Source organism: Asterias rubens, chromosome 18, assembly GCF_902459465.1.
Source record: "Asterias rubens chromosome 18, eAstRub1.3, whole genome shotgun sequence".
NCBI lineage: Eukaryota > Metazoa > Echinodermata > Asteroidea > Forcipulatida > Asteriidae > Asterias > Asterias rubens.
This window is the reverse complement of record NC_047079.1, coordinates 661,264-687,805: the sequence shown is the minus strand read 5'-3', so window position 1 is coordinate 687,805 and position 26,542 is coordinate 661,264. Positions and strand designations below refer to the sequence as shown.

At 39.7% G+C, this 26,542-nt stretch overlaps 1 protein-coding gene across 1 annotated transcript in view; it reads right to left on the bottom strand.

The window, feature by feature from the left end:
- Window positions 1-26,542, bottom strand: part of LOC117302260 (activated CDC42 kinase 1-like) — a 54,264-nt gene that overhangs the window by 15,658 nt on the left and 12,064 nt on the right. The window contains exons 4-10 of the mRNA XM_033786117.1: window positions 25,622-25,774; window positions 24,622-24,807; window positions 21,986-22,077; window positions 21,072-21,198; window positions 15,788-15,934; window positions 10,705-10,805; window positions 2,745-2,939 (exon numbers count right to left, since the gene is read on the bottom strand). Coding sequence (XP_033642008.1) covers window positions 2,745-2,939; window positions 10,705-10,805; window positions 15,788-15,934; window positions 21,072-21,198; window positions 21,986-22,077; window positions 24,622-24,807; window positions 25,622-25,774 — 1,001 coding nt within the window. The remainder of the gene's footprint in view (window positions 1-2,744; window positions 2,940-10,704; window positions 10,806-15,787; window positions 15,935-21,071; window positions 21,199-21,985; window positions 22,078-24,621; window positions 24,808-25,621; window positions 25,775-26,542) is intronic.

The following is a 26,542-nucleotide window of genomic DNA, read 5'->3' as shown; positions in this document are numbered from 1 at the left end:
TGGTGACATGCTGCCGCTGTGGGATGGCATTCCACTGAACTTGCAGAAGATGGGACAGGTGAGCCAGGTTGCTGTTGGCGTTGATGTGGGAATATGCAGATCGCTTCAGCTGGTCCCACAGGGATGGGATTGAGGTTGGGGGAACTTGCTGGCCACACCATTCGCTCGATGCCTTCACCAGCCAGCGAAGCAGTAGCTACCCTGAACCTGTTTTCCTGGTAAGGCTTATACCACCCCACACATGACACTCCCACCACCATAGGTTGAACACAGCCCTCTGCATGTTGCTCTCCAACTCGACACCCATCTCAACACTAGTCTCCGACCCTCAATTTGACGCAGGCAACTTCTCGTCTCATCGCGATCGGTGAACAATTTAACGCAATCTTTGTGATTTTTGGGAATGGCAGTTTTTGTCTTCCATTTGAGCTCATTCAGCCATCAATTCATGGACATCTTTCATTTTCATACACCACTTAGAAAACATGTCATAGAATTATTTCTTAATCAGTTGTATTGGTAAAATGTTTTACCTTACGATGTTATGACGAATTGTTTAGGGGGGACTTACTTTTGTTGATGTGTTTATTACAATAGGCCAATCGAGACAGAACAAAACCATGTATAAGTCGTTCTGAAGTCTTCTTGTCAAGATATTTACAAATCTTACTAATCTTATGAAAGCCTAACAATGATTTTGTGACGGAATGCAATGCCCTTTCATGGCCAAGGTGCTGTCAATGATGACACCTAGATCTCTTACAGAATTAGTTGTAGCAACAGGTGATTCTCCACTGATGATATGAGGTTGGGAGGGAACTTTCACAATTTGAGAACTCAGATGACCAACCTCAGTCCTTGAATCGTTTTAAGGCCATTTTGTTTTGAACTGCCCAAGCTTTGAGGTCGCAGACACATCTTTCAAGTACATGTATTGTGACTTCTTAACGCGTAGATGGATCAAAAATCATTAACAGCTGAGTATCATCTGCGTAACTTATGCGATTTATTCCGTGACTGTTAATGATGTCGCTGATGTCAGCCAGCCTTGAATGTACAATGTAAGCTGCAAACCAATAAAGTGTGGTGTTTGATATTCTGTAGCGGCAATGCAGGCGTTTAAGTAGGATGTCTTAGTTTATCATGTCGAATGGCGAAGAGAAATCAAGAAGCATTAAAATGGCTTCCTGATGACGATCGACAGCCTGAAGAAGCTCGTTGTGGACGCGAACCAGAGCTGTCTCAGTTGAATGAAATCTATGATAAGCTGATTGTCTCTATACATACAGACCGCATCGCTGTAGGTAGGCATTCAACTGTGAAGATGCAACCCGTTCTATGGTTTTGAACAAGAACTTCACATTTGATATCGGTCTGTAATTATTGAGGTGTTCGACATCAAGAGATGATTTATTAATCAAGGGCTTGACTCTTGCAAGTTTTAGTTCTGGGGGCACAACTCAAGTTGTCAATGATTAGTCGGTATTATATAACACCCAAGCAGATCCTTGCCATTTGATTGGAGGATTGTCCGTCATGTGATAGCAAATAAAAGTACCATTGCACGCTGAGTCACTCACCGTGCTTTTTCGTTCCATCCGAACAGTACCATTGCACGCTGGCAGTGTGCAATGGTACTTTTCGGATGGAACGAAAAAGCTGAGTAAAAGCATCACTGCGTGCGCGTGTCTTTGGTAACGCAGCAGGTGTTCTGCAAGAAGGCATAGTAAAATTGCTAGCATTCGGCTTCTACAGTTGAAATTGTTTGTTTTGAAAGTTGTATCTTTCAATCAAAATTACAAGGTTCTACTTGGATGTTATATAAAACAAATAATGAATGTTTTTCATTCGTGCAATGGTGCGAATATGTTCATTCGTTGAAAGCTGGAATGTTCCATTCAACTCGGCTCCGCCTCGTTGAATAGAACATTCCATCTTTCAACTCATGAACATATTCGCACCATTGCACTCATAAACATTCATTATGTGTATATTAACCCACACCTGTGATGTCATGCTATTGTGAAATCGCTCCATTAGTTTGCATGACTGGCGCGATAGGTACATGTACAACTATTCACCCTATGTGCAAACGGGTGTAACTATCCAACTGAGTTAGGGAATAAAGTAACAAATTGTCAATAATGCTATAGACCATTTGTTTTGAACACAGGTTAGAGCACGCATGTATAACAGAATGAAAAAAATTAAACAAAATTATTTAGTTGAGATGTTAAAAAAAAATGTTAGTAAACTAGTTTTAACCAGTACTTGTTTAAATTAATTCAAAATGTTTTATATATCATACACAAACATGGTAAGTGAAATTAGGTTTGCAAAGATACTCGTTCAATATCATTATAAAATTACAGGAATTTAACTGAAACTGTTGATCACTAAGTTAGCTAAAATTATTTTGTTAATCAAAGTTATGTCAGTAATATCTTAAACAGGCCTGTGTGGTAGGTCACTTCTTTTATTTTCACTTTTGGGGTTTTTTGTAGACCGAGCAAGTCGGCTACAATATCATCCGTGTCATAGTCACTTTCTATCACTTGAGTAAATTTACTTTGATCCATCATGCCACTGTCGAAGGAATGAGCGCATTTCCTAAATGTTGGTCTTCGTCCATGTGCATGTACCATGTCACGCACCACCGGTCGGGTGTACTCCAACTACAAGCAATACTTCACAAATGCAAACAGAATAGTAAATACAGGTTTTAGGAAGAAGAAGCTACTTACTCATCAATCCTATGTGGATGTCCCCAGGAATCACCATCAATTCCACCGTGGCCTGTATGGATGAAACTGTCTTTTAATGGAAGACTTATATCATCACTGTCTAGAGATCCTGAAAGGGATGTCATCAGCTTACGTTGGAAGAATCCAATTTGTTTGGTCCTTTTGTTTTGGCCACGCCACCATAAATTGTCTGGTCTGTAAAAATAAAGTCAATCAAGTCAATAAAAGGTACATACGATGTAAACCTAAAACAAGGATTTTCCTGTGGCAGTTATTCTAGATGTTTGGGCAACAGCCTTTTGATTTTATTATAGTTTCTTTTAAGGTGTTCAGGCTTATTTTTTAGTTTTGCTTATTGTTTTCAGCGTAATTGTCTGCAAGTACATGTAAATGCATAGTTGCGAATCTTAAGATCTTTCTTAAATGAATATGAAAGGTCTTTTTACCTTTACTGCTGGTCTAAACCAGAAGTTAGGGTAAGAATTATGTTATTTGGGGCTGTGGCGCCTAAGTGATTTAAAATATGAACAAACTTCTAATGTATGATATTTTGCTTGGCTCATGAGCATTCTAGAAATATGATATTGTATACATGTACATGACATTAAAGGTCAAACATTGCAGCTATGGCACAAATAAAGACTTACACAAGGTCTAACTTGAAACTATACCATGACCACAGTGTGCATATGACAACATCATTATTTTGAATGATGACGTCAATTGAAGTTTTAGTTGTTAAAAAATCGTACATGTGTATCTCAAGAACCATTACAAGGTCTTTGCACCATATGAAAGTTCTTGAGGTATTAAACAAATCTTAGAAATCTTACATAGAGTGTGACCTTTATCTTCCGGTCGAAACCGGAAGCTGAAATTTTGTATATAAAAATTCATGTCTCATTTACCTACAAATATATTAATAACGTGATTTTAACACATTCAATTATTCTACAAATTTTCATGTATAAATAATGGTACATTAATAGGCTTATAATTACATCAATTTCAAACTTTGGACAATTCTAAATAGCTAAGCTTGTACAATGTGTGGCCCCATTTGATCTTTAGTTCCTGTAAAAACCTGATCTCTAGTTTAATTTTATTTCTCAAACATTTAAATTCATGAGTAGTACGAGTCTGAATACCCTAACATTCATCCAATTGCAAGGACAGATACATCCTATATCTCAAAGCACAGGCGCATCTTATTTTAGTTCCATTGCAAGGACAGATACATCCTATATCTCAAAGCACAGGCGCATCTTATTTTAGTCCAATTGCAAGGACAGATACATCCTATATCTCAAAGCACAGGCGCATCTTATTTTAGTTCAATTGCAAGGACAGATACATCCTATATCTCAAAGCACAGGCGCATCTTATTTTAGTTCCATTGCAAGGACAGATACATCCTATATCTCAAAGCACAGGCGCATCTTATTTTAGTTCAATTGCAAGGACAGATACATCCTATATCTCAAAGCACAGGCGCATCTTATTTTAGTTCCATTGCAAGGACAGATACATCCTATATCTCAAAGCACAGGCGCATCTTATTTTAGTTCAATTGCAAGGACAGATACATCCTATATCTCAAAGCACAGGCGCATCTTATTTTAGTTCCATTGCAAGGACAGATACATCCTATATCTCAAAGCACAGGTGCATCTTATTCTAGTTCAATTGCAAGGACAGATACATCCTATATCTCAAAGCACAGGCGCATCTTATTCTAGTTCAATTGCAAGGACAGATACATCCTATATCTTAAAGCCCAGGCGCATCTTATTTTAGTTCAATTGCAAGGACAGATACATCCTATATCTCAAAGCACAGGCGCATCTTATTTTACATTCATTCAATTGCAAGGACAGATACACCCTATATCTCAAAGCACAGGCGCATCTTATTTTACATTCATTCAATTGCAAGGACAGATACATCCTATATCTCAAAGCACAGGCGCATCTTATTTTAGTTCAATTGCAAGGACAGATACATCCTATATCTCAAAGCACAGGCGCATCTTATTTTAGTTTTCAGACCGTAGCCGTGGCTAAGGAATTGAATTTCAGGCCTTCATCGTGCTCTGTGCCATTCAGCAATTTTGACTAAAATTTAAATGGCAAAGTTCTCAGATTTTAACAAATTTACTTAAATTTCAAAATTATTCAAAAAATCACAAAACAATCGCAGACTCTGACTTCTGTACTGGCCTGTGTAAAACCTGAATGCGTACAATGCCCCATCAACAACATTATGACAAAAATGGTGTTCTCAACTCATTGGTTGGTTCCTTACTCATTTGAACATACCAAAACACGCTCTTACAAAAAAGGAACCACACTTTCCTAAGGCCTGCCCACCCAGTGCAGATATTTTTGCTTATCTCATGAACAAGCATGTGATGAGTTAGAGATGTGAAGATTATATTTATCAACAGCCAATTACAGCCTGGTGTTTTTTTTTACTGTGACAAACAAGTATTGTGACATTACTTCTGTGTGTGATATGAAAGTTGGTCATCGTCTTATGCAGCCTACATGTCTTACAACTAGAAACCCAACCTTGCGCGCTACATGTAGCTTGAGGCAGTTCCAATCCTACATTTTAGCAACAGGTACTACAAAGATTTCAATAGATGTTAATTTGCATTGGGGATAAAATATATTTTTGTGTTTTTACCAATACATTTTATGTATACAGTAGCCTTATGTCTCCATGCACCAAGAGTTAACAGGGCTGGTGGTGGGGTTGCAATCCTGTTTCGATCGGCTCTTGATGTAACTTTAAAAACTGAAATGACCGTTTACCCATCTTTTGAGGCTATTCATGTTGAAATCACCTCCAATTCAAAAACAATCTGTCTGGTAAATGTCTACCGTCCTCCGAGTGTGCCGAATGTGACTTTTGGTCTTTTTCTTCAAAATTTTGAGGGCATGGTTAATGATTATTTATTTCTTCCATCTGAAATTGTTTTAGTTGGGGACTTTAATATACATGGATAATTTAAATGATGCCATTGCCATCCAGTTTAAGACTATACTACAATCATATGGTCATAATCAGCATATCTTAGGGTCAACGCATATTCATGGGCCTGCTTGACCTACTCATAACTCGTGAAAATGCTACACTTGTTTCTGGTATTTATCTTCATCCTGGGTTATCTGATCACTTTGCTATTATCTCTCAATTATCACTTCAGAAACCACAACCCCCTACAGTTACTATTACAACACGTGTTTTCCGCAATGATCTGGTTGTGTTACTCTCTGACTTTGATATGGTTTCTACCAATCTCGACTCTTGTGTGCAGAATTATGAGGATCCTTAGTAGTCTTTTGAATCAGCATGCACCAGCTCGGACTAGATCAGTTCGTTTAAGACCTCATAGTCCTTGGTTTAGTGTTGCTATACAGACTGCTAGAAAACTGTGCAGGGTTCACGAGAGAAAATGGAGGCACACAAGGCTAGAAATTGATAGACAGTTATATATTGTAATCAAAGCAACAAGGTTTTAACAATAATGAATGTAGCTAAAATTGAATATTACTCCTCTCAAATTACGGATTGTTTAGGCGATCAGGAAAAGTTATTTAAAGTTGTAAATGGGTTACTACATGTACATCAAGCCAAGAAAACGCCTGTATTGCCCAGTAGTGTATCAAATGCGGTTCTGGCGAATAATTTTTCTCGCTATTTCAGCAACAATTAAAATTCTTAATATTCGTAGTATTTTCCCTACATGTAGCTCTACTACTTGTGTGTGCTCAAGTATCAAATATTTCCCACTTTGCATCTGCTACTCTGTATGAGATCAAGAAGTTAATAAGAAGTTCTCCTTCTAAATCATGTTAACTGGACCCCATCAGTATACCTACTGATCTTTTAAAAAAGTGTATTGATGTTGTAGCACCTCTTATTTCTACAATTGTGAACAAGTCTTTTGAGCAAGGTAGTTTCCCTTGACAGTCTTAAGACAGCTTACATTCGTCCCCTTATCAAGAAGCCAGGTTTAGATGTTGAGACTTTGTCTAACTTCCGACCGGTGTCTAATTTGAAGTTTATTGGCAAGACCATTGAGCACATTGTTCCAGATTGAATACTGTTATCTCTGACTCTGGCCTTCCTGATAAATTTCAATCAGCATACAGGTCCAAGCATAGCACTGAATCGGCACTTTTGCGAGTGCAAAATGACATTCTATGTGCTATGGATAACGGCCATGTGACTGCCCTGATTCTGCTTGATTTGAATGCGACTTTAGACACTGTGGATCACACTATTTTGCTCAAGAGACTTCGTGATATTATTGGTTTACAGGGCAATGCCCTTAAATGGTGCCAATCCTATTTGCAAAACAGACCACAACATGTTTGCATTGGCAACTCCACATCGGACCCAGTTGTTCATGATTTTTCAGTCCCTCAGGGGTTGGTTCTTGGACCACTGTGGTTAACGGTTTACACCTACCCAGTTCATAGCATCATCATGAAACACAATCTGAACTATCATGTATATGCTGATGACACTCAATTATATTTCTCTTTTAAACCATCCCAAAAGTCTGCTGATGAGAGCATTAGTCGTATTGAAACATGTGTTTCTGAAATTCGTGTTTGAATGCAGGACAACTTCCTTAAGCTAAATGATCACAAGACAGAATTGTTAATACTTGGTTCACGGCAACAACTCGTGTAATTACCTTAACTAAAAAGTCCTGCCATATAACGCCGATTTTAAAAGAATTACACTGGTTTACCAGCAAGCAGTAGGATTAAGTATAAACTTCTGCTTTTCCTGTATAAATCGCTCACCAACAATGCCCCTGCCTATATTGATGATCTGCTGAGCTCATACAATCCTCCTCGCAAACTCCAGTCTTACAATTCTAGCCTCCTTATTGAGCCCATATCCAATCAGTCATGGGGAGACCAATCTTTCTCACATGCTGCCCCATGTCTATGTAACAAATTGCCTGCACTATAAGCTTGGGCGATATTGCTTTTATTATCTCACGATATAGCGTCAAACAAGTATCGCGATATTCGATTAAATCGCGATTTATATTTGAAGTCTACAACTCAGACATATTACTATGCGTAATTTTAATACTTCTAAAATCTAAACAAATGGAGGTATGGATCTGTGATGTGTACTGTCTACCCATGGTGTTATACATGTAGCTCTATGAGTTACACACACATAAAGTGTCTTTTAAAGTGTCTACTGCGCATGACTGTTCTTACATGCGTGTATATCCTGCCCATTTCATTCCAGCTAACCAATAAGCATCCATAATGCACATGGGGTGACCTCTCATTCATAAAATGGTTGTGGATGGGTTGTGGTTTGTGTAATATGATCCCATTGTGGTCTGCAGTTCGGCGGCAAGGCTGCGCACAAGGCTCCCACACAGGGGAGATAATTGACACATTGTGTTACTTCTGAAGTGTCTGTGGGAGACTGCCTGGGCGCTAAAGTCTTTGATGATATTTTTTTTCAATTGGGGAATCTTGCTGTTGGTTCTGGGACTTTATATTTTGTTTAACCGCCCGTTGTGGTTGCAAGACGTCTCAATTAGGGAAGACATCGTGATACTTCATTTAAACCACGATTTGCCGATAATTTGATTAACAAAAAATCAAGACGATATGGCAATCGTTTAAGAAATGGCATCGCGATTTTCGATTATATCGAGATATCGCCGGAGCTTACTGCACTAGTCATCCATTTCTTTGACCCTATTTAAAAAACAACTCAAAACACATCTTTTCAAACAGGCCTTTGATTCAATGGTTTAATTATTGTAATTCTTTTTTGGTTACCTTTTATGATGTTTTCTTAAATATTGCATTTGTATTGTATTCTATACTACACATGCTACATGTTCTAGATTTCTCTTGTATATTATTTTAATGTTATTGTTTGTATTTTAGCGCCATGAGCACTTTTATGGATTTGTGCGCTTTATAAATTTTCATTATTATTTCATCTTATCACAGCATGCGAAAGAAAGATCATATTTTCAATTGTGCCGGTAATTCCTCAAGTCTTTCTTAGGATCCTCGCTGTTCCCAATAGCGCCGCCTTCTGCAACAGATCTATTCTCACATTTGTCCCTATTTCATCAAGATGTTTCCCCAGTGCTTTCGGAATGGTACAGAGCGCCCCAACCATGACAGGCACTACTTTCACTTTCACCTGCCAAATCTTACGAAGTTCCCTGGCCAGGTCTTGGTACTTTTTCATCTTGTCCATCTCGTTCAAAGCTACCCTTAAGCTCCCGGCACAGCTATGTCAATGAGATGACACATCTTCTTTGCCTTATCTAAGACTACGATATCCGGATGCCTATGTTCTATAACATGATCAGTCTGAATGTTAAAATCCCAGAGGATCTTGACCTGGTCGATCTCTGTAACTTTCTCCGGAACATGGTCGTACCATTTTGCAGTCATTTGGACACCCCATTTCTTGCACAGATCCCAATGAATTACCTTGGCCAACTTGTCATGTCGACCTTTGTACTCCGTCTGGTCCATCTTACTGCACTCGCTGAAAATATGAAAGACAGTCTCCTCCGCCTTGTTACTAATCTTGCACAAGGGAGAGACGTTCGCTTTCTCTATCCTCGCCTTCATTACATTTGTCCTCAGAGACTGGTCTTGCACCGCAGTAATCAAGCCCTCGGTTTCCTTCTTCAACTCTCCGCTTTTTAGCCAATTCCAGGACTTGTTGCAGGCCACTTCTTTAGTACATCTTAAGAACCTACCATGAAGCGGTTTGTTCTGCCAATCTTGGTGTGTTTCTTCTTTCCTTTCCCTCTTGTACTCCTTTGGCTCAACCTCGCCCGCTTTTAAGTATTTCTGCACTACTTTCAACAAGTTCTCCTCAGTTTTCCTAATATGACAATGCAAACTCCTGTGTTCGATGTTGACACTGTCTGCCACACTCAGCAACCCCCTACCGCACTCTGCCCTTGGAAGATAAAGCCTGCTCATATTCAGATGAAATATGTCATTCATAGTCATCAGTTACATTAATATTATTATTATTATTAGTATATATACTAACGCAAGCTTGGTAGTCTAGTGGCAAGACATCAGGGCCCAATTTCATAGCGCTGCGTAACGGTAAGCACATTTTTGTGCTTAATGTGCTTACTGTAGCAGAAAAATTTGCTATGGTGCAAGTGTATTTCACAGGCTAACAGAAAAATTAGGCCGCCATATTGCGGATAACCACGGATTTGCATTGTGACGTCATTTATTTTTGTGCGGTAAGCACCGGAAGGTTAGCATGCCTTTTTATGTGCTTATGGTAAGCAGTGCTTTGAAATGAAAATCACACGGTAAGCACAAAATCGGCTGCTAAACAGCGCTATGAAATTTGGCCCCGCTCCAGAATGGCAAAGTCTTGGGTTCAAAATCTTTTAAAAAAAATTAGCCTTTGGAAAATACTTGGGAATACCGACGACATGAGTGCTTTTAAGCACTTAAATGTAACCCTACTGATGTTTAAAAAAAAAAATAGTCTTTGGGTAAAAACCCAAATAATCTTCTTTATCCTGAATGCAACTACAGTACATGTACTAAAACCGCTGCAGTACTGTACCTGATGCTAACATACACATAGCTATCAGGCAAGCCTAGTCTGGCCATATGCTATCAGCAGCCGCTTTCACAAACTTTATGCAACTGCGTAAGTCCACTTGCGCAACGTTTATGGCATGTTTCGTGAAATTGGCTGCTGCTCTAGAATGGCAAAGGTTCTGTGTTCGAATCACACCCAAGTAATACGTCTGTTGGGGAAGTAAAGTGTATACACTATCTAACACACCTTGGTGTATGGGTAAACACAAATAATAACCATAATATAAGACAACTGCCCCTGTACATTAAATGTGAAATATAAAGGAAGGACAGTTGCTTGTGGGTTTTGTTCTACATACCTTCCATCCATTACTGAAATGACATCACCTCTCTCAATACGAAGCTTATCTGGATGATCTTCATCTGTTTTATGTTGTGCTTTCATGTCTGTAGGTTGCATCTAAAGGAACATGTATATACACTGCAGATTAATACATTTTCAAAATTCACTTGAATTGGGCACGGCTCAAATTTTACACTGGACCAAGGCCCCCGACCAGAGTTGGAGTGTTGGGCCTGCAAACACATGAATGAGAACAAGTCTAGCGATCTTGTGTTTTTCAATTGAATAATGAAGCACACTGAGTAATATCTTTAAAAAAAGACAAGTGATGTTTTAATGTTGCCTTTGAGTCTGATAAACATCCTTTCAATTCTATTTTGAGAATTGAAACACATCAACAAATAAAGATAAATGTGATAAATTTTCTCTTACATTGAATAAGTCTTAGTGTTCAAATAAATACCGAATGCACATTTAACTGTTCTGGTTTGGATAAGACAATAGTAATAACAATAGTACAAAGTAATAGTATACAAATATTGAGTGGCTCAGAGTGGAATGGGAGGAATATTATCGTAAGGTAAAATTTGGACTGTTCTATTTCACAAGGCGAAGCCGAGTGAAATGAAACAGTCCAAATAGGTCGAATAGGTCTTTTTGATCGCCGGTGCGGATGGGAGTAATAGTGAATGTCACGTGAAGTAAGTTCCACCAATCAAATGACAAGGATCTGTATGTCAGTTATATAATAATAATTATAACAATAATAATAGTACTAGACATAGAATTTTTGTTTATTACAAAAACACTGTGTTCGGTTGAAAGTTACGTGATGACGTAGTTCAAAAACATTGAACCATAAAGATGATTTTTTATGCAATGTGTTGTTATTTTATAGTTAAACTTATATCACACTTTTTAACAACTCCCTGTTTCTTCACAAATGCAATATGTTTGTGTGAGTTTGGCATCAGTTTTTTTTTTGCAACTCATGAAAGCCCTTTAAAAATCTAGCTCACCCCTGCACTGGATGCTGTACACAGGTTTGATAATCAACAGCGCCCTCTTTGGTAGACAAAAGAGGGAATTCCCCCCAAACCATTCCATATGATTTTTACAAATTTCAAACGTTGTTTTATTGTTATTTAATACCCGATGACGTCATTATGACGTAATTAGTCATGTGGGGTCTTGATACTAAGGTTCAACTATCTGTTGAGTTTCAAGGTTCAAGATCGCTAGAGCTTCACAGCTGTACAAAAGCACTGTCTCGACTGTGGACTTGAAGAGCTGCATTTTGGCTTTATCGCTGGCTACTCCATCCCACACAGGTTTGAGTTTTTCGAGCAGCGACCCATGCCAGCTGCCGTCGCCGCTGAATGGCACTTCGGCTATCTGCAACGTTGCATCCCAGGTAGCAAAAGTCGTCACAGGATGCGAGAGGGAGGCCGGCTGTTGTACAGATGGTAGTGTGTGGAATGTCTCCAATGTACATGACTTTCGTCTTGCTGGCATTCAGACGCAGACCTACTTTGGCTGATGCTGCCTCAAAGCGATTTAGTTGGCGTTGGGCTACGTCCGGATTGTCAGAAATCAGCACGGCGTCATCAGCGTATGCAAGTGCGGGGATTTTCACGGCCGTCCGTCGTGCCGACATACGCCTCCTCACACTGTAAGCATCTTCTATGGTGAGCGACTGATGTAAGATGAAGTCCATGACAATGACAAACAAGTAGGGCGCCAATGTATCTCCCTGGAGCACACCAGATGTCGTGTCAAACTCGTGAGTGCAACCCGTGGATGTACGCACACATACAGATGTGTTGGTGTACAGTGACATTATTGCGTTGATGAAATGTGGTGGTGCGACCAATGCCAGATAGCAACATTAGAGTATATGGGTCTTGGATCCTGAATCACGATTGGTCAGAAGTTTACGATGTCAATGACGTGTCTGAGAAATGCACGCTCCCTATATGACACACTTCACCAATCGATTGACACTTTCTTCCCATCTTGCATAACCAAGATGCATACTAGGGGTAAAGTTTGGGTTACTCCTCGCATCAAGAACCTAGTTGCTAAGCGAAAGAAGGCCTTAGAGGGAAGGTACACGTTTGGTAATTGTCAAAGACCAATATTCTCACTTGGTGTATCCCAACATAAGCATAAAATAACAAGCCGATGAAAATTTGTGCTAAACTGGTCATCGAAGTTGCGAGAAAATGATGAGAGAAAAAACACCCTTGTTGGACGCATTTGTGTGCTTTCAGATAGGAATAAAAGACTTCTGGCTGGAAGTCTTTAATTATTTTAGTGAGAAATTTACCTCTTTCTCAAAATCTATGCTACTTCAGAGGGAGCCGTTTCTCACAATGTTTTATACTATCAACAGCTCTGTGAGAATACGAACGAAAATGGGAGCTGCATTATTTCATGAAAATGATGGATTTGTGAAGAATAAATGACGACCAAAACCCACCGCAGTAAAAATGTATGCTGCCGTGGAATGTGAATCTGTTGATATTAGCGTCTTCTTGCAGGTGAGACTTGAGTTATGAAGCTTTGAAAATTTTTCGCCCCAGAAATGGACCCTGATATCCAGGATGTCACTGTAGTGTAATACGAAAGTGTAAGGCCGCCAGGGCTAGTACGATGACTAACTTTTCAAAAGCTTTTGACTGAGTAGACCATGACAGACTTGGGTGGTCAGGTGCAATGGATTGCACAACTCTTGTCGGGTCGCTGCCAAAGAGTAAAGTACAAAAGAGAAAGTCTGATTGGTGTGAAACGGTGGCTGGTGTTCCTCAGAGCACTTAACTTGATGAACCTGTAGTGTTTATGGCACTTGTAAATGATGCCGCCATCGACGTTCAACCAGACGACGACTCTCGCAGTCATGTCAACCATTTCAAAATTTCAAAACTGTAGTTGAGCGTGACACCCAGGGCCCTTCACTTTGATAAACTGTTTTACAGTGATTTCCTGGTCTGCTAGATATAAGGTGATGGTCCATTTCTGGGGGGGGGGGTTTCAGAGTTCCATAATTCAAATCCTACAAGTAAGAAGCTACTTATTTCACCAGATTAACATACCACGGTAGCTGTCACAAGTGCCTTGTTTATTTTATGCAAACCCCAGTTAATTAGTTCAGAGTATGTTTAACTTATATTTTTGCTGTGTTTTACCTGTGCAAGGTTACCTCTTTAAATTAGCTCCTTTAAGGTTGTCAGAAGTTCAATGGCAGACTAAGAGGGTCCCAAGAGGGCGCCAATTATATTAAAATCAGGGCTTCAAGGTGTCAGAGAGGGCAGTATTCTGGGAGAGGCTTTTAAGGCATGTTGGTATTTACTTGTATTGTCCTTAAGAATGGGTTCCCTTTGTTCTGTATTGTTCTGGTGGGTTGTGCAGTAGTTTCTAGCCAGTCTTGAGTTGAAGTTGAATGAAAGCAGTCCGTATGAATAATGTTCTGACTCAAGGCTCGCAACATCTATTCCTGTGTGGACTTTATCAATCCTGTGCAGATTCATCAGAAGTTTAAAATCCTGAGGCGATGAAACAAAACTTCCCAGAGCTTGTCCTGTGTGGACTTTATCAATCCTGTGTGGATTCATCAGAACTGTCCTGAGTGGACCCTTCCCAAATATGGAATCATGAGTGGGTTTTGGCTGAGAAGATGAGACCATCGAATTCAACCATCAAAATCTCAACTGGGTTGAGTTGGCTGTAACTACGTACATGTACGAGAACTGAAAGGCCAACAACTCATGAGGCAGACGTAGAACTGCTGAGGAGAAGCTGGAAAGAGCTCAAGCAGTCTAACGGAAAACTGCAGTATTGTCACTCAAAGAAGACGGGCAAGTAACCACACAACCCCCCGATATAATCAGAGAAAACTACAAGATTGAACTTTTACCTGCAATGAACAATCATGCATTGAGAGACAATTGGTGGCGGGTTTAAGAAAAATAGAGATTAAGATTTCATTGTCTTAGATTGACTGTGCTTGATTTACGGATTTGTGGTGTAGGCATGGAGGAAGGAAGAGAAGGAGCTTGAACGGCCCACCAAACGGCAGAGTAACAAAAGAAAACCCTGACAATGTCCCTGTCTGACCAGTGGAAAAAGATAGTAGACCTCCAGCTGGACGGCCGATTAGTGAGCACGATTAGATCTCTTTGTACGAAGGTGTGGTACCGCCACTCTGCACCGTTGCCTTCGTGTTAAGTTGAATCATTGGAGACAAGAATTGTGAATATACACTTCTTCATTTACCATTTGTGGTGTTTACATGGAAATATCATAGCAATTTTTTTTTTTTTTTTGGCGACTTTCCTGTCGGTGGTTAAAAATTTGGGTGTTAGCACACGAGGGTGGTTGGTATTCAATTGTGTTTTTCGTTTTGGTGGGCAAAAGCGTACACAAAATTTATCAGGTCTCAAAATAGTATTTTTTTCTTTATTATATCCATACGACATACAATGCCATAGTTGCGTGAACAACCAAGTGCGCACGCGCAAACTCATATACGCCAGGTAGCACATTCTTTGCGTCAGGTATGAGGGTGATTACGAGGTGTTGTTATAGCCGCGGTACCAAAGATCGACTCTTCCTTCCTCCATGGTGTAGGGAGGACAAAAGTGCACCTCAATCCAGAACAGTCGATCTACGAAGAATCTTGTAGAACACAGTACAGATCTAGTCCCTTGCTTGAACAGAACTAGCTCATTGATTTGTATTGGGTATGATTTGGTTTTCTTTGACTTTGTAGGACATTATTATTTTCTTTGTTAATAAACTAGATCAATTTTGTTGAATGCAGACAATGTTTCACTAGGAATCATTTGTGTGTGTCTCGTCTCGGTCTAGCTGTACCACTGTATAGTCAGCCAGGGGAAATCCAGCCCCATGGTGTGACAGTAGCTTACATATTTTTGGCAGTGGATTGTTTTTTTTACATTTTGTTCTTTCCATTCCATACCAATGGCAACCATCATCCCAAACGAATCCTTTCAGTTTTGCCCCACATTGGTGTAAAGGCTAAATTAGGTGATTAAGACATTCATCATTAACCATTAATGTTTGAATCAAATATTTACCTGAACTAGTTTTTCCTTCAACTGTTTGAAAGTTGGTCTTTCAGCTGCAGATATGTGCCAACACTGCTGCATAAGCTCATATATGGATATGGGACAACTGACAGGCTTAGAAAGACGTTCATTTTCTTTATCAATTTTATGCAGAATCTGTAAAACAAGATTATTAGAAGCAGACAGTTAAAGCTTATTCCACAATTCAATGACTCAGGAACAAAGTTTTTTGATTATTCAGCCTTCACCTGTGTACATGTAGTTCACTTATTCCATACATGACAATCCTCGTGAGGCAGTATCATCAGCCAAACACCTCACAGAATGTCCTGGAACAGACATAGTGAAACCACCTCCAACAAGGGCAAGAGTTCTCTTGGTTTCCTAACATGCAAGATAAGCAAAGGTCAAGAGCCGCTACTACACCACCTTCCTTCGGCACATCACTGCATATGACAGCTATGCATGGGACCCTTCCATTAAAAAGAGCATCTCTTAAATTGAATGTGCCAGCATAGTGCTGATCGGTACATCATGAATGACTACTCAAGAGCTAGTAGTGGCAACATCATGAATGACTACTCTAGAGCTAGTAGTGTCAACATCATGAATGACTACTCCAGAGCTAGTAGTGTCAACATCATGAATGACTACTCCAGAGCTAGCAGTGTCAACATCATGAATGACTACTCAAGAGATTAGTGTCAACAGCATGAATGACTACTCCAGAGCTAGTCATGTCAACATCATGAATGACTACTCAAGAGCTAGTAGTGTCAACATCATGAATGACTACTCCAGAGCTAGTAGTGTCAACATCATGAATGACTACTCCAGAGCAAGTAGTGTCAACATCATGAATGACTACTCAAGAGATTAGTGTCAACAGCATGAATGACTACTCCAGAGCTAGTCATGTCAACATCATGAATGACTACTCAAGAGCTAGTAGTGTCAACATCATGAATGACTACTCCAGAGCTAGTAGTGTCAACATCATGAATGACTACTCCAGAGCTAGTAGTGTCAACATCATGAATGACTACTCCAGAGCTAGCAGTGTCAACATCATGAATGACTACTCCAGAGCTAGTAGTGTCAACATCATGAATGACTACTCCAGAGCTAGTAGTGTCAACATCATGAATGACTACTCCAGAGCTAGCAGTGTCAACATCATGAATGAATACTCCAGAGCTAGTAGTGTCAACATCATGAATGACTACTCAAGAGCTAGTAGTGTCAACATCATGAATGACTACTCCAGAGCTAGTAGTGTCAACATCATGAATGAATACTCCAGAGCTAGTAGTGTCAACATCATGAATGACTACTCAAGAGCTAGTAGTGTCAACATCATGAATGACTACTCCAGAGCTAGTAGTGTCAACATCATGAATGAATACTCCAGAGCTAGTAGTGTCAACATCATGAATGACTACTCGAGAGTTAGTAGTGTCAACATCATGAATGAATACTCCAGAGCTAGTAGTGTCAACATCATCAATGACTACTCCAGAGCTAGTAGTGTCAACATCATGAATGAATACTCCAGAGCTAGTAGTGTCAACATCATGAATGACTACTCCAGAGCTAGTAGTGTCAACATCATGAATGAATACTCCAGAGCTAGTAGTGTCAACATCATGAATGACTACTCCAGAGCTAGTAGTGCCAACATCATGAATGACTACTCCAGAGCTAGTAGTGTCAACATCATGAATGACTACTCCATAGCTAGTAGTGTCAACATCATGAATGACTACTCCAGAGCTAGTAGTGTCAACATCATGAATGACTACTCCAGAGCTAGTCATGTCAACATCATGAATGACTACTCCAGAGCTAGTAGTGTCAACATCATGAATGACTACTCCAGAGCTAGTAGTGTCAACATCATGAATGACTACTCTAGAGCTAGTAGTGTCAACATCATGAATGAATACTCCAGAGCTAGTAGTGTCAACATCATGAATGACTACTCAAGAGCTAGTAGTGTCAACATCATGAATGACTACTCCAGAGCTAGTAGTGTCAACATCATGAATGACTACTCTAGAGCTAGCAGTGTCAACATCATGAATGAATACTCCAGAGCTAGTCATGTCAACATCATGAATGACTACTCCAGAGCTAGTAGTGTCAACATCATGAATGACCACTCCAGAGCTAGTCGTGTCAACATCATGAATGACTACTCAAGAGCTAGTAGTGTCAACATCATGAATGACTACTCCAGAGCTAGTTATGTCAACATCATGAATGACTACTCCAGAGCTAGAAGTGTCAACAACATGAATGACTACCCCAGAGCTAGTAGTGTCAACATCATGAATGACTACTCAAGAGCTAGTAGTGTCAACATCATGAATGACTACTCTAGAGCTAGTAGTGTCAACATCATGAATGACTACTCTAGAGCTAGCAGTGTCAACATCATGAATGAATACTCCAGAGCTAGTCATGTCAACATCATGAATGACTACTCTAGAGCTAGTAGTGTCAACATCATGAATGACTACTCTAGAGCTAGCAGTGTCAACATCATGAATGACTACTCCAGAGCTAGTCATGTCAACATCATGAATGACTACTCTAGAGCTAGTAGTGTCAACATCATGAATGACTACTCTAGAGCTAGCAGTGTCAACATCATGAATGAATACTCCAGAGCTAGTCATGTCAACATCATGAATGACTACTCTAGAGCTAGTAGTGTCAACATCATGAATGACTACTCTAGAGCTAGCAGTGTCAACATCATGAATGACTACTCCAGAGCTAGTCATGTCAACATCATGAATGACTACTCTAGAGCTAGTAGTGTCAACATCATGAATGACTACTCTAGAGCTAGCAGTGTCAACATCATGAATGACTACTCCAGAGCTAGTCATGTCAACATCATGAATGACTACTCTAGAGCTAGTAGTGTCAACATCATGAATGACTACTCTAGAGCTAGTAGTGTCAACATCATGAATGACTACTCCAGAGCTAGCATGTCAACATCATGAATGACTACTCTAGAGCTAGTAGTGTCAACATCATGAATGACTACTCCAGAGCTAGTAGTGTCAACATCATGAATGACTACTCCAGAGATTAGTGTCAACAGCATGAATGACTACTCCAGAGCTAGTCATGTCAACATCATGAATGACTACTCAAGAGCTAGCAGTGTCAACATCATGAATGACTACTCCAGAGCTAGCAGTGTCAACATCATGAATGACTACTCAAGAGCTAGCAGTGTCAACATCATGAATGACTACTCTAGAGCTAGTAGTGTCAACATCATGAATGACTACTCTAGAGCTAGTCATGTCAACATAATGAATGACTACTCTAGAGCTAGTAGTGTCAACATCATGAATGACTACTCAAGAGATTAGTGTCAACAGCATGAATGACTACTCCAGAGCTAGTCATGTCAACATCATGAATGACTACTCAAGAGCTAGCAGTGTCAACATCATGAATGACTACTCCAGAGCTAGCAGTGTCAACATCATGAATGACTACTCAAGAGCTAGTAGTGTCAACATCATGAATGACTACTCTAGAGCTAGTAGTGTCAACATCATGAATGACTACTCCAGAGCTAGTCATGTCAACATCATAAATGACTACTCAAGAGCTAGTAGTGTCAACATCATGAATGACTACTCCAGAGCTAGTAGTGTCAACATCATGAATGACTACTCTAGAGCTAGTAGTGTCAACATCATGAATGACTACTCTAGAGCTAGTCATGTCAACATCATGAATGAATACTCCAGAGCTAGTAGTGTCAACATCATGAATGACTACTCCAGAGCTAGTAGTGTCAACATCATGAATGACTACTCCAGAGCTAGTAGTGTCAACATCATGAATGACTACTCTAGAGCTAGCAGTGTCAACATCATGAATGACTACTCAAGAGATTAGTGTCAACAGCATGAATGACTACTCCAGAGCTAGTAGTGACAACATCATGAATGACTACTCCAGAGCTAGTAGTGTCAACATCATGAATGACTACTCTAGAGCTAGTAGTGTCAACATCATGAATGACTACTCTAGAGCTAGTAGTGTCAACATCATGAATGACTACTCTAGAGCTAGCAGTGTCAACATCATGAATGACTACTCAAGAGATTAGTGTCAACAGCATGAATGACTACTCCAGAGCTAGTAGTGACAACATCATGAATGACTACTCCAGAGCTAGTAGTGTCAACATCATGAATGACTACTCTAGAGCTAGTAGTGTCAACATCATGAATGACTACTCTAGAGCTAGTAGTGTCAACATCATGAATGACTACTCCATAGCTAGTAGTGTCAACATCATGAATGAATACTCCAGAGCTAGTAGTGTCAACATCATGAATGACTACTCTAGAGCTAGTAGTGTCAACATCATGAATGACTACTCTAGAGCTAGTAGTGTCAACATCATGAATGACTACTCTAGAGCTAGTAGTGTCAACATCATGAATGACTACTCAAGAGCTAGTAGTGTCAACATCATGAATGAATACTCCAGAGCTAGTAGTGTCAACATCATGAATGAATACTCCAGAGCTAGTAGTGTCAACATCATGAATGACTACTCAAGAGCTAGTAGTGTCAACATCATGAATGACTACTCCAGAGCTAGTAGTGTCAACATCATGAATGACTACTCAAGAGCTAGTAGTGTCAACATCATGAATGAATACTCCAGAGCTAGTAGTGTCAACATCATGAATGAATACTCCAGAGCTAGTAGTGCCAACATCATGAATGACTACTCCAGAGCTAGTAGTGTCAACATCATGAATGAATACTCCAGAGCTAGTAGTGTCAACATCATGAATGACTACTCTAGAGCTAGTCGTGTCAACATCATGAATGACTACTCAAGAGCTAGTAATGTCAACATCATGAATGACTACTCCAGAGCTAGTAGTGTCAACATCATGAATGAATACTCCAGAGCTAGTAGTGCCAACATCATGAATGACTACTCTAGAGCTAGTAGTGCCAACATCATGAATGACTACTCCAGAGCTAGTAGTGTCAACATCATGAATGACCACTCCAGAGCTAGTAGTGTCAACATCATGAATGACTACTCCAGAGCTAGTCATGTCAACATCATGAATGAATACTCAAGAGCTAGTAGTGTCAACATCATGCTGAGTTACTTGAAAATCTCTACAAACCCAAAGAGACATCTCAAATAGTCTGCACAACAGAACAATGGCAAAAACTGAATATCTGAACTCCGAAAACATTGTTGCAATATGTTACTATTTGTTACCTGTGCGCCATTATAACCTAGCCATGGCTCCTCTCCAAAGGTAAACATCTCCCATAGTGTTACACCAAACATCCAAACATCACTTCCATGAGAAAACTGTCTTGTTTTCAAACTTTCAGGTGCACACCTGAAACATAATAGTGCATGGCGTGTTATAATGTACATTGTTTATGCAAGCCAATTGTTTTGTGTAAGACATTTGTAGCTTCATGTTTGTTTTTAAGTGAACTGTTTTGCTATATTTTCTACTACCACGGAGTCCCCTGGGGTGGATTTCACAAAGGTAGTCCTAAATTAGGACTAGTCCTAAGCAATGCTAAGAGATAGGACTGGTCCTAAGTTAGGACCAGTAACTCATCTTAACTAAGAATTGGTCCTATCTCTTAGCATTGCCTAGGACTAGTCCTAAGTTAGGACTACCTTTGTGAAATCCACCCCTGGGCCCTTTTTCAGAGAGCTACTTTTAAACAAAAGCACAAAAGGTTGCTTAACACAATACATATTATGTTCTGCACTGCTGGAGCCAAGAGCCAAGTACATGTATCAACTCTTTTGTCTCCTACCAGAAAACAGTTTTTGTTATAATTCTCATCGTATTTGTATTAATTCATGTCAACTCAGTGCTTTCTGACTGCTATGAAACAAATTTACTTGGGCAAGATTTGTATCCACATTGAAGAGAAATGGCAATTTTTTGGTTTACTCCTAGCACTTAGAAGTACCTGAATATCAATGTTATAAAACCAAATTCTTTATCCTCAATGCAGAGTTTTATTACATAAAAATATTTTTTTAGCAATGGACCCAAACTGGCTCCAGGTAAAACAAGCATTTTAGTTCATAAAATTGGGAGACGAATAAACACGACACCACAACGTATCTTTAAGTAACAGTCATAACCTACCACTACTTACCATGCATAAGGTACTTTCTTGTGCTCTGTCATGACATAATATGTGTCTGATGATGGTAATGCTCTCATTAGACCAAAGTCACCAATTTTAATCTGATTACAAATGAACAATTCAAAACGAAGAAGGTAATGAGATACTTTAGTGTACCTTATGCCTTGGCACATTTGTATTTAAGTCAATAAATAGGAACAGGCTAAGCAAAGGTTCATTTACATGTACTGTCAATGTATTTGCTACATTCCTGGGCCTTGCCTGCCAAAGTGTGCTTGAATGTTCACCCTGCCCCACATAGAGTTCAGCAGACATGTCATTTTCAAATTCTAGTGGAAGCCTGTTTACAAGGATCCTTGTATGCAGCTCTAAACGCTTTAGTCTTTGTATATACCTGTTTCCACCCAGTCCTCCAATCAGCTCTTGGTTTTGTTGAAATTCTGTATTTTTACCTGTCTCGTTGTTTCGTTTACAGTAAATAGAAAGATTGAGTAGTGCCACATGTATTGACAATGGTAAAAAAACCTAAGAAAGCTCTAAACCAATAGGTACAGTTTGTGATATTGTTTTTTTCTGATTATTGACTCTTTATAATTGTCTATTATTGTGAATTTAATGAAACTTTCAGCACTTAAAGGCAGTTGTCCAATGGTGTACATATTGCTGTGGTATATGTATAATAAAAAATAAGGCAGACTTTGCCTCGATCGAACATCGAACACACGTGCAAGTACATGCAAGTCTTAGTCGTGAGTTTGTACGTTTCAAAAAAAAAAAATTCTTGCATTTTTCGGGCAATGCCGACCAAGTGTATTGCTGCTAGATGCAGCAAAACAACTATAGATGGGGTCAGTTTGCAAAGTGGTCTGGTCCATCGTCTTTATTCAGCGCTGTACAGTGTGCACTTCGAGCCGTCGTGCTTCGAATCCGGAATACAATGCACCACACTTTTTGACATGAAGAGAAAAGTTATTCTAAAACATGACACCATCCCAACAATTTTTCTAGCTAGTGGGAAGTCGAAAAAGGTACCTGAAAGACGTGACGAACCTAGAGGAGAATTTGCCTAATGTGAAAACAAAATCGGGTAATGTTTCAACTTTAAGGGCATGTTTTAAGCTTACGTCAAGCGCCAAGCGATCTTGTGTTGGCACTGCATGCGATTCACCGTGCAGGTAATCCGAGTGGACCGCCCGCACAGCAGCAATAGTGCATGCAGACATGGTTCGTGACCGTAGCTCTGTACAATGTACATAGTGCATCATACCGATCAGGTACCCAGACGTAGTGTACGGGGCCAGACTACACATTTTCTCTTCAAATATCGCGCATCGATTGACATCACGAACAGCGCCCTCTCGGGTCGTCCAGGTGACTTTAACCAAATTGTAGAATTAAAGTGGATCACGGTTTGATATTTCAAATTATCAAAAATATAACCCCAATAACAAACTACCACAATAGGTCTACTATGCTTTTGTATTGCATACATGTCATGAAAGTAGCGCAGCACAAGGCATTGCACAGCAGACACTGTATATTTTCCTTATTTTTGTTTACTTTTCCCAATTATATACAAGTCAGAAATTAGAATTTTGCTCCGGCGAAACTGAAAACATTGTGTTTGCCTTGTCCCATGGTGTGAGCGTGTGTGGGAAGGTTAACACATTCAAACCAGGGACCTATAACAAAATGGACACTAGGGTTCCAGGTTGGGTGAAGATCCCAATATGGAAAGTATGAACCAATGGAAAGTGATGCCAACAAGTTAACATACTAACAGAAGAGGGGAACAGGAGCAGGTCCCTGATCAGACTGCAGCTGTTTACACACTGTGGCTTTGGCCCTTTAGGGGTATTCTTGAACAATAGACCACACAAAGAGTCTTTGTTTTAAAACTTGGACATCAAAGAGGAATTCTTTAAAAAAGGGAAACAGCTTGACCCCATAACAAACCTGATCTGTTACAAGGAAATCCAACTAGGGAATTTAGAGTTTCATTTAAGTTTCTATTTAAGTAGGTTTGAAGACTCTCACACTTTCAAAAGAAGCATTTTCTAAAGTTGTTTAGAATGTTTAACACTATGGTATAAGTTAGATGTGCCAAACTTTATGCTTTTATCACAAAGTGTATTAGGTTTCCACTAGTCATCTGCTGGACTAGTAAGATTTAGCATGACCATCATGAGTATCACTGGATTGTCCATTCTGCATCTTCATAGGGTTGTGAATCAAGATTCATCACTTACTTTTTGGCATAATTAAACAAAAAATTATGCAACAAGTCTTCATTATTTAAGTCCTTGTGTTGTAATGTGATATTGCACCAGGTGATGAGTAAGCTGCAATAAACCAGTCAGGCGTGACCGGGTTGTGCACCAGCACCATGCAAGCCCTGGCAACGCAAGTCGTATTCCTGAAACCAACCTGTGTGCTGTGTCTCCTTTGAGCAATAAGTTCTTAATTGAGCCAAGGCATCAGCAGCAGTGCAGCATTTTTGAAAGATTAGCAGAGCTTATTGTTAAAAATAATGAGGCCAGACAACAGGTCTTCTAGGAGCTACAATCCTTCAACATGGTGAGAACTGCAACAATTAATAGACTTACACTCTTCTGTGCACAACTTCAAACTTCACTTGAAATTACCTTATCAATAGAGGAAAGCAGGATATTCCTTGCTGCCAGATCCCTGTGAAGAAAGCGCTTTGCTTCAAGGTATTCCATTCCACATGCAATTTGTACAGTGTAATTGCACAGTGTAGTAATCAAGAATTCTTCAGGATGACTGTGAAGCTGATCAACTAGGGCACCCATAGAAGCAAGTTCAGTAACCTACAATGCACATTGCCAAGGATGATGAAACAGAGATCTAGTACACATACTGTATACAACACACAAAGATATTTGTTAAAGTTACATATACCATTTTTTAATAATAATTCATAAATACCTCAGGCCGTTTTGCTATTCCTATTGGTGGAGAGCGCGTCACGTGGGTGTGTATAAACCTTTGTTTATGACCGGTAAAAAGTGTTAATTCATGGGCATGACACACGACCTTGCACCTGTTCTTATAAGACAGTTTCTTCATTCCTATTGGTCGAGAGCAACGGCTGAAACAGTTGTGCCACATCACGCGATATGCGCGACGCGCACAGCATTCCCTTATAAGGAGTTGTTTACCCGAGGGCGGCGGAGGGCTTTACCATTTCATAGCTGGAGGGGTGTTGTGTTGAAAGAAATCATTTAACAATTGACCGAAAAGGTGTTTATGAATGGGAATCAAAGTGTGTTGAATAGGTTTTCAACTAGTGGTTTAAACCCGCCGAGGCATGGTTCTTCATAATTTACCTCCACTACGTCTCGGTAAAATTATCAAGAACCAGGCCTCGTTGGGATTAAACCACTAGTTGAAAACCTCTTCACCACACATTGATTCCCTTATTGAAGGCATTTACGAGCATGTCAAATATGCTGGTTATTCAGACAATTAATTAAAATTCTAGCCCTTGGAAGCCTACAATCTTTCAACCTTACGATTATCAAGATGTATTCGAATGAGTATTACCATAATTTTGTATTGAGTGTGGAGATTAAGTTTCCATCTTGTATACATTTGTAACTTGCTGATACTGGATTAACTCACCATCATGAGGGGTGTGGCAATGACTACTCCATACAGACGAATCAAATTAGGATGATCAAGCAAATGCATTGAATTAATCTCCTTGACAAAGTCCTCAAAGAAACCAGCTTGACGAACTGTGTCACTTCTCAAACACTTCACAGCAACATCAACCTGGCAATAAAATAATAAAAAAGCACACCAAGCCTTAGTTTGAGTATGCTCAGCCAGATGGAGTCACACACATCAAAAAACATCTACTCGCTGGAATTGGTTCAACGCCAGGCCGTCAGATAGAAATGTGGAGTCTATGACCGCAGTTCCCAGCATCACACCTCTCCTAACACAACTTGATTTGGATCAACTATATCACGCCATGACAAACCTACAATGTAGAGCTATAGAGTAGCATGCAGTCTGCTCAGCTGCTGTAGGCTAGCCTACCATAGACATTCCTCTACTCTCATTGATTTACATCCACGTCGACTTTTTTGGGGGGCTACATGTAATTTATGGCTTCCAAGGTTTTTTAATTACGGGAAACACACAAAGTTAAAAAATCATGTACGCTAATTGTTCCGATTTCCAGGCATCCTGTGATGGTGAAGTCCCAACCCCACTGTGGGAATCGAAACATCATTTATCATCAATTATCATTTGTCACCGTGAAATTTCATTTGGTATGGGATTTACATGGACCCCCCCCCCCCCAAATGGTAAGCTAGGACATGTATGAAATTTAGGAAATCAAGAACTTTAGGGGATACTTCTGTACAAGGGGATAATAGTGTGTTAAAGTATGGGAACATTGAGGATACCCTCTGCCCAAAACCAAAAAGGTTACATATAACGAGAAATTCCTGGTCATTTCTATATCAACCCAAATAGATTTTAGTTTCAGACAGAAAAACTTAATGTAAATTGGGTGGAGAGAATATTACA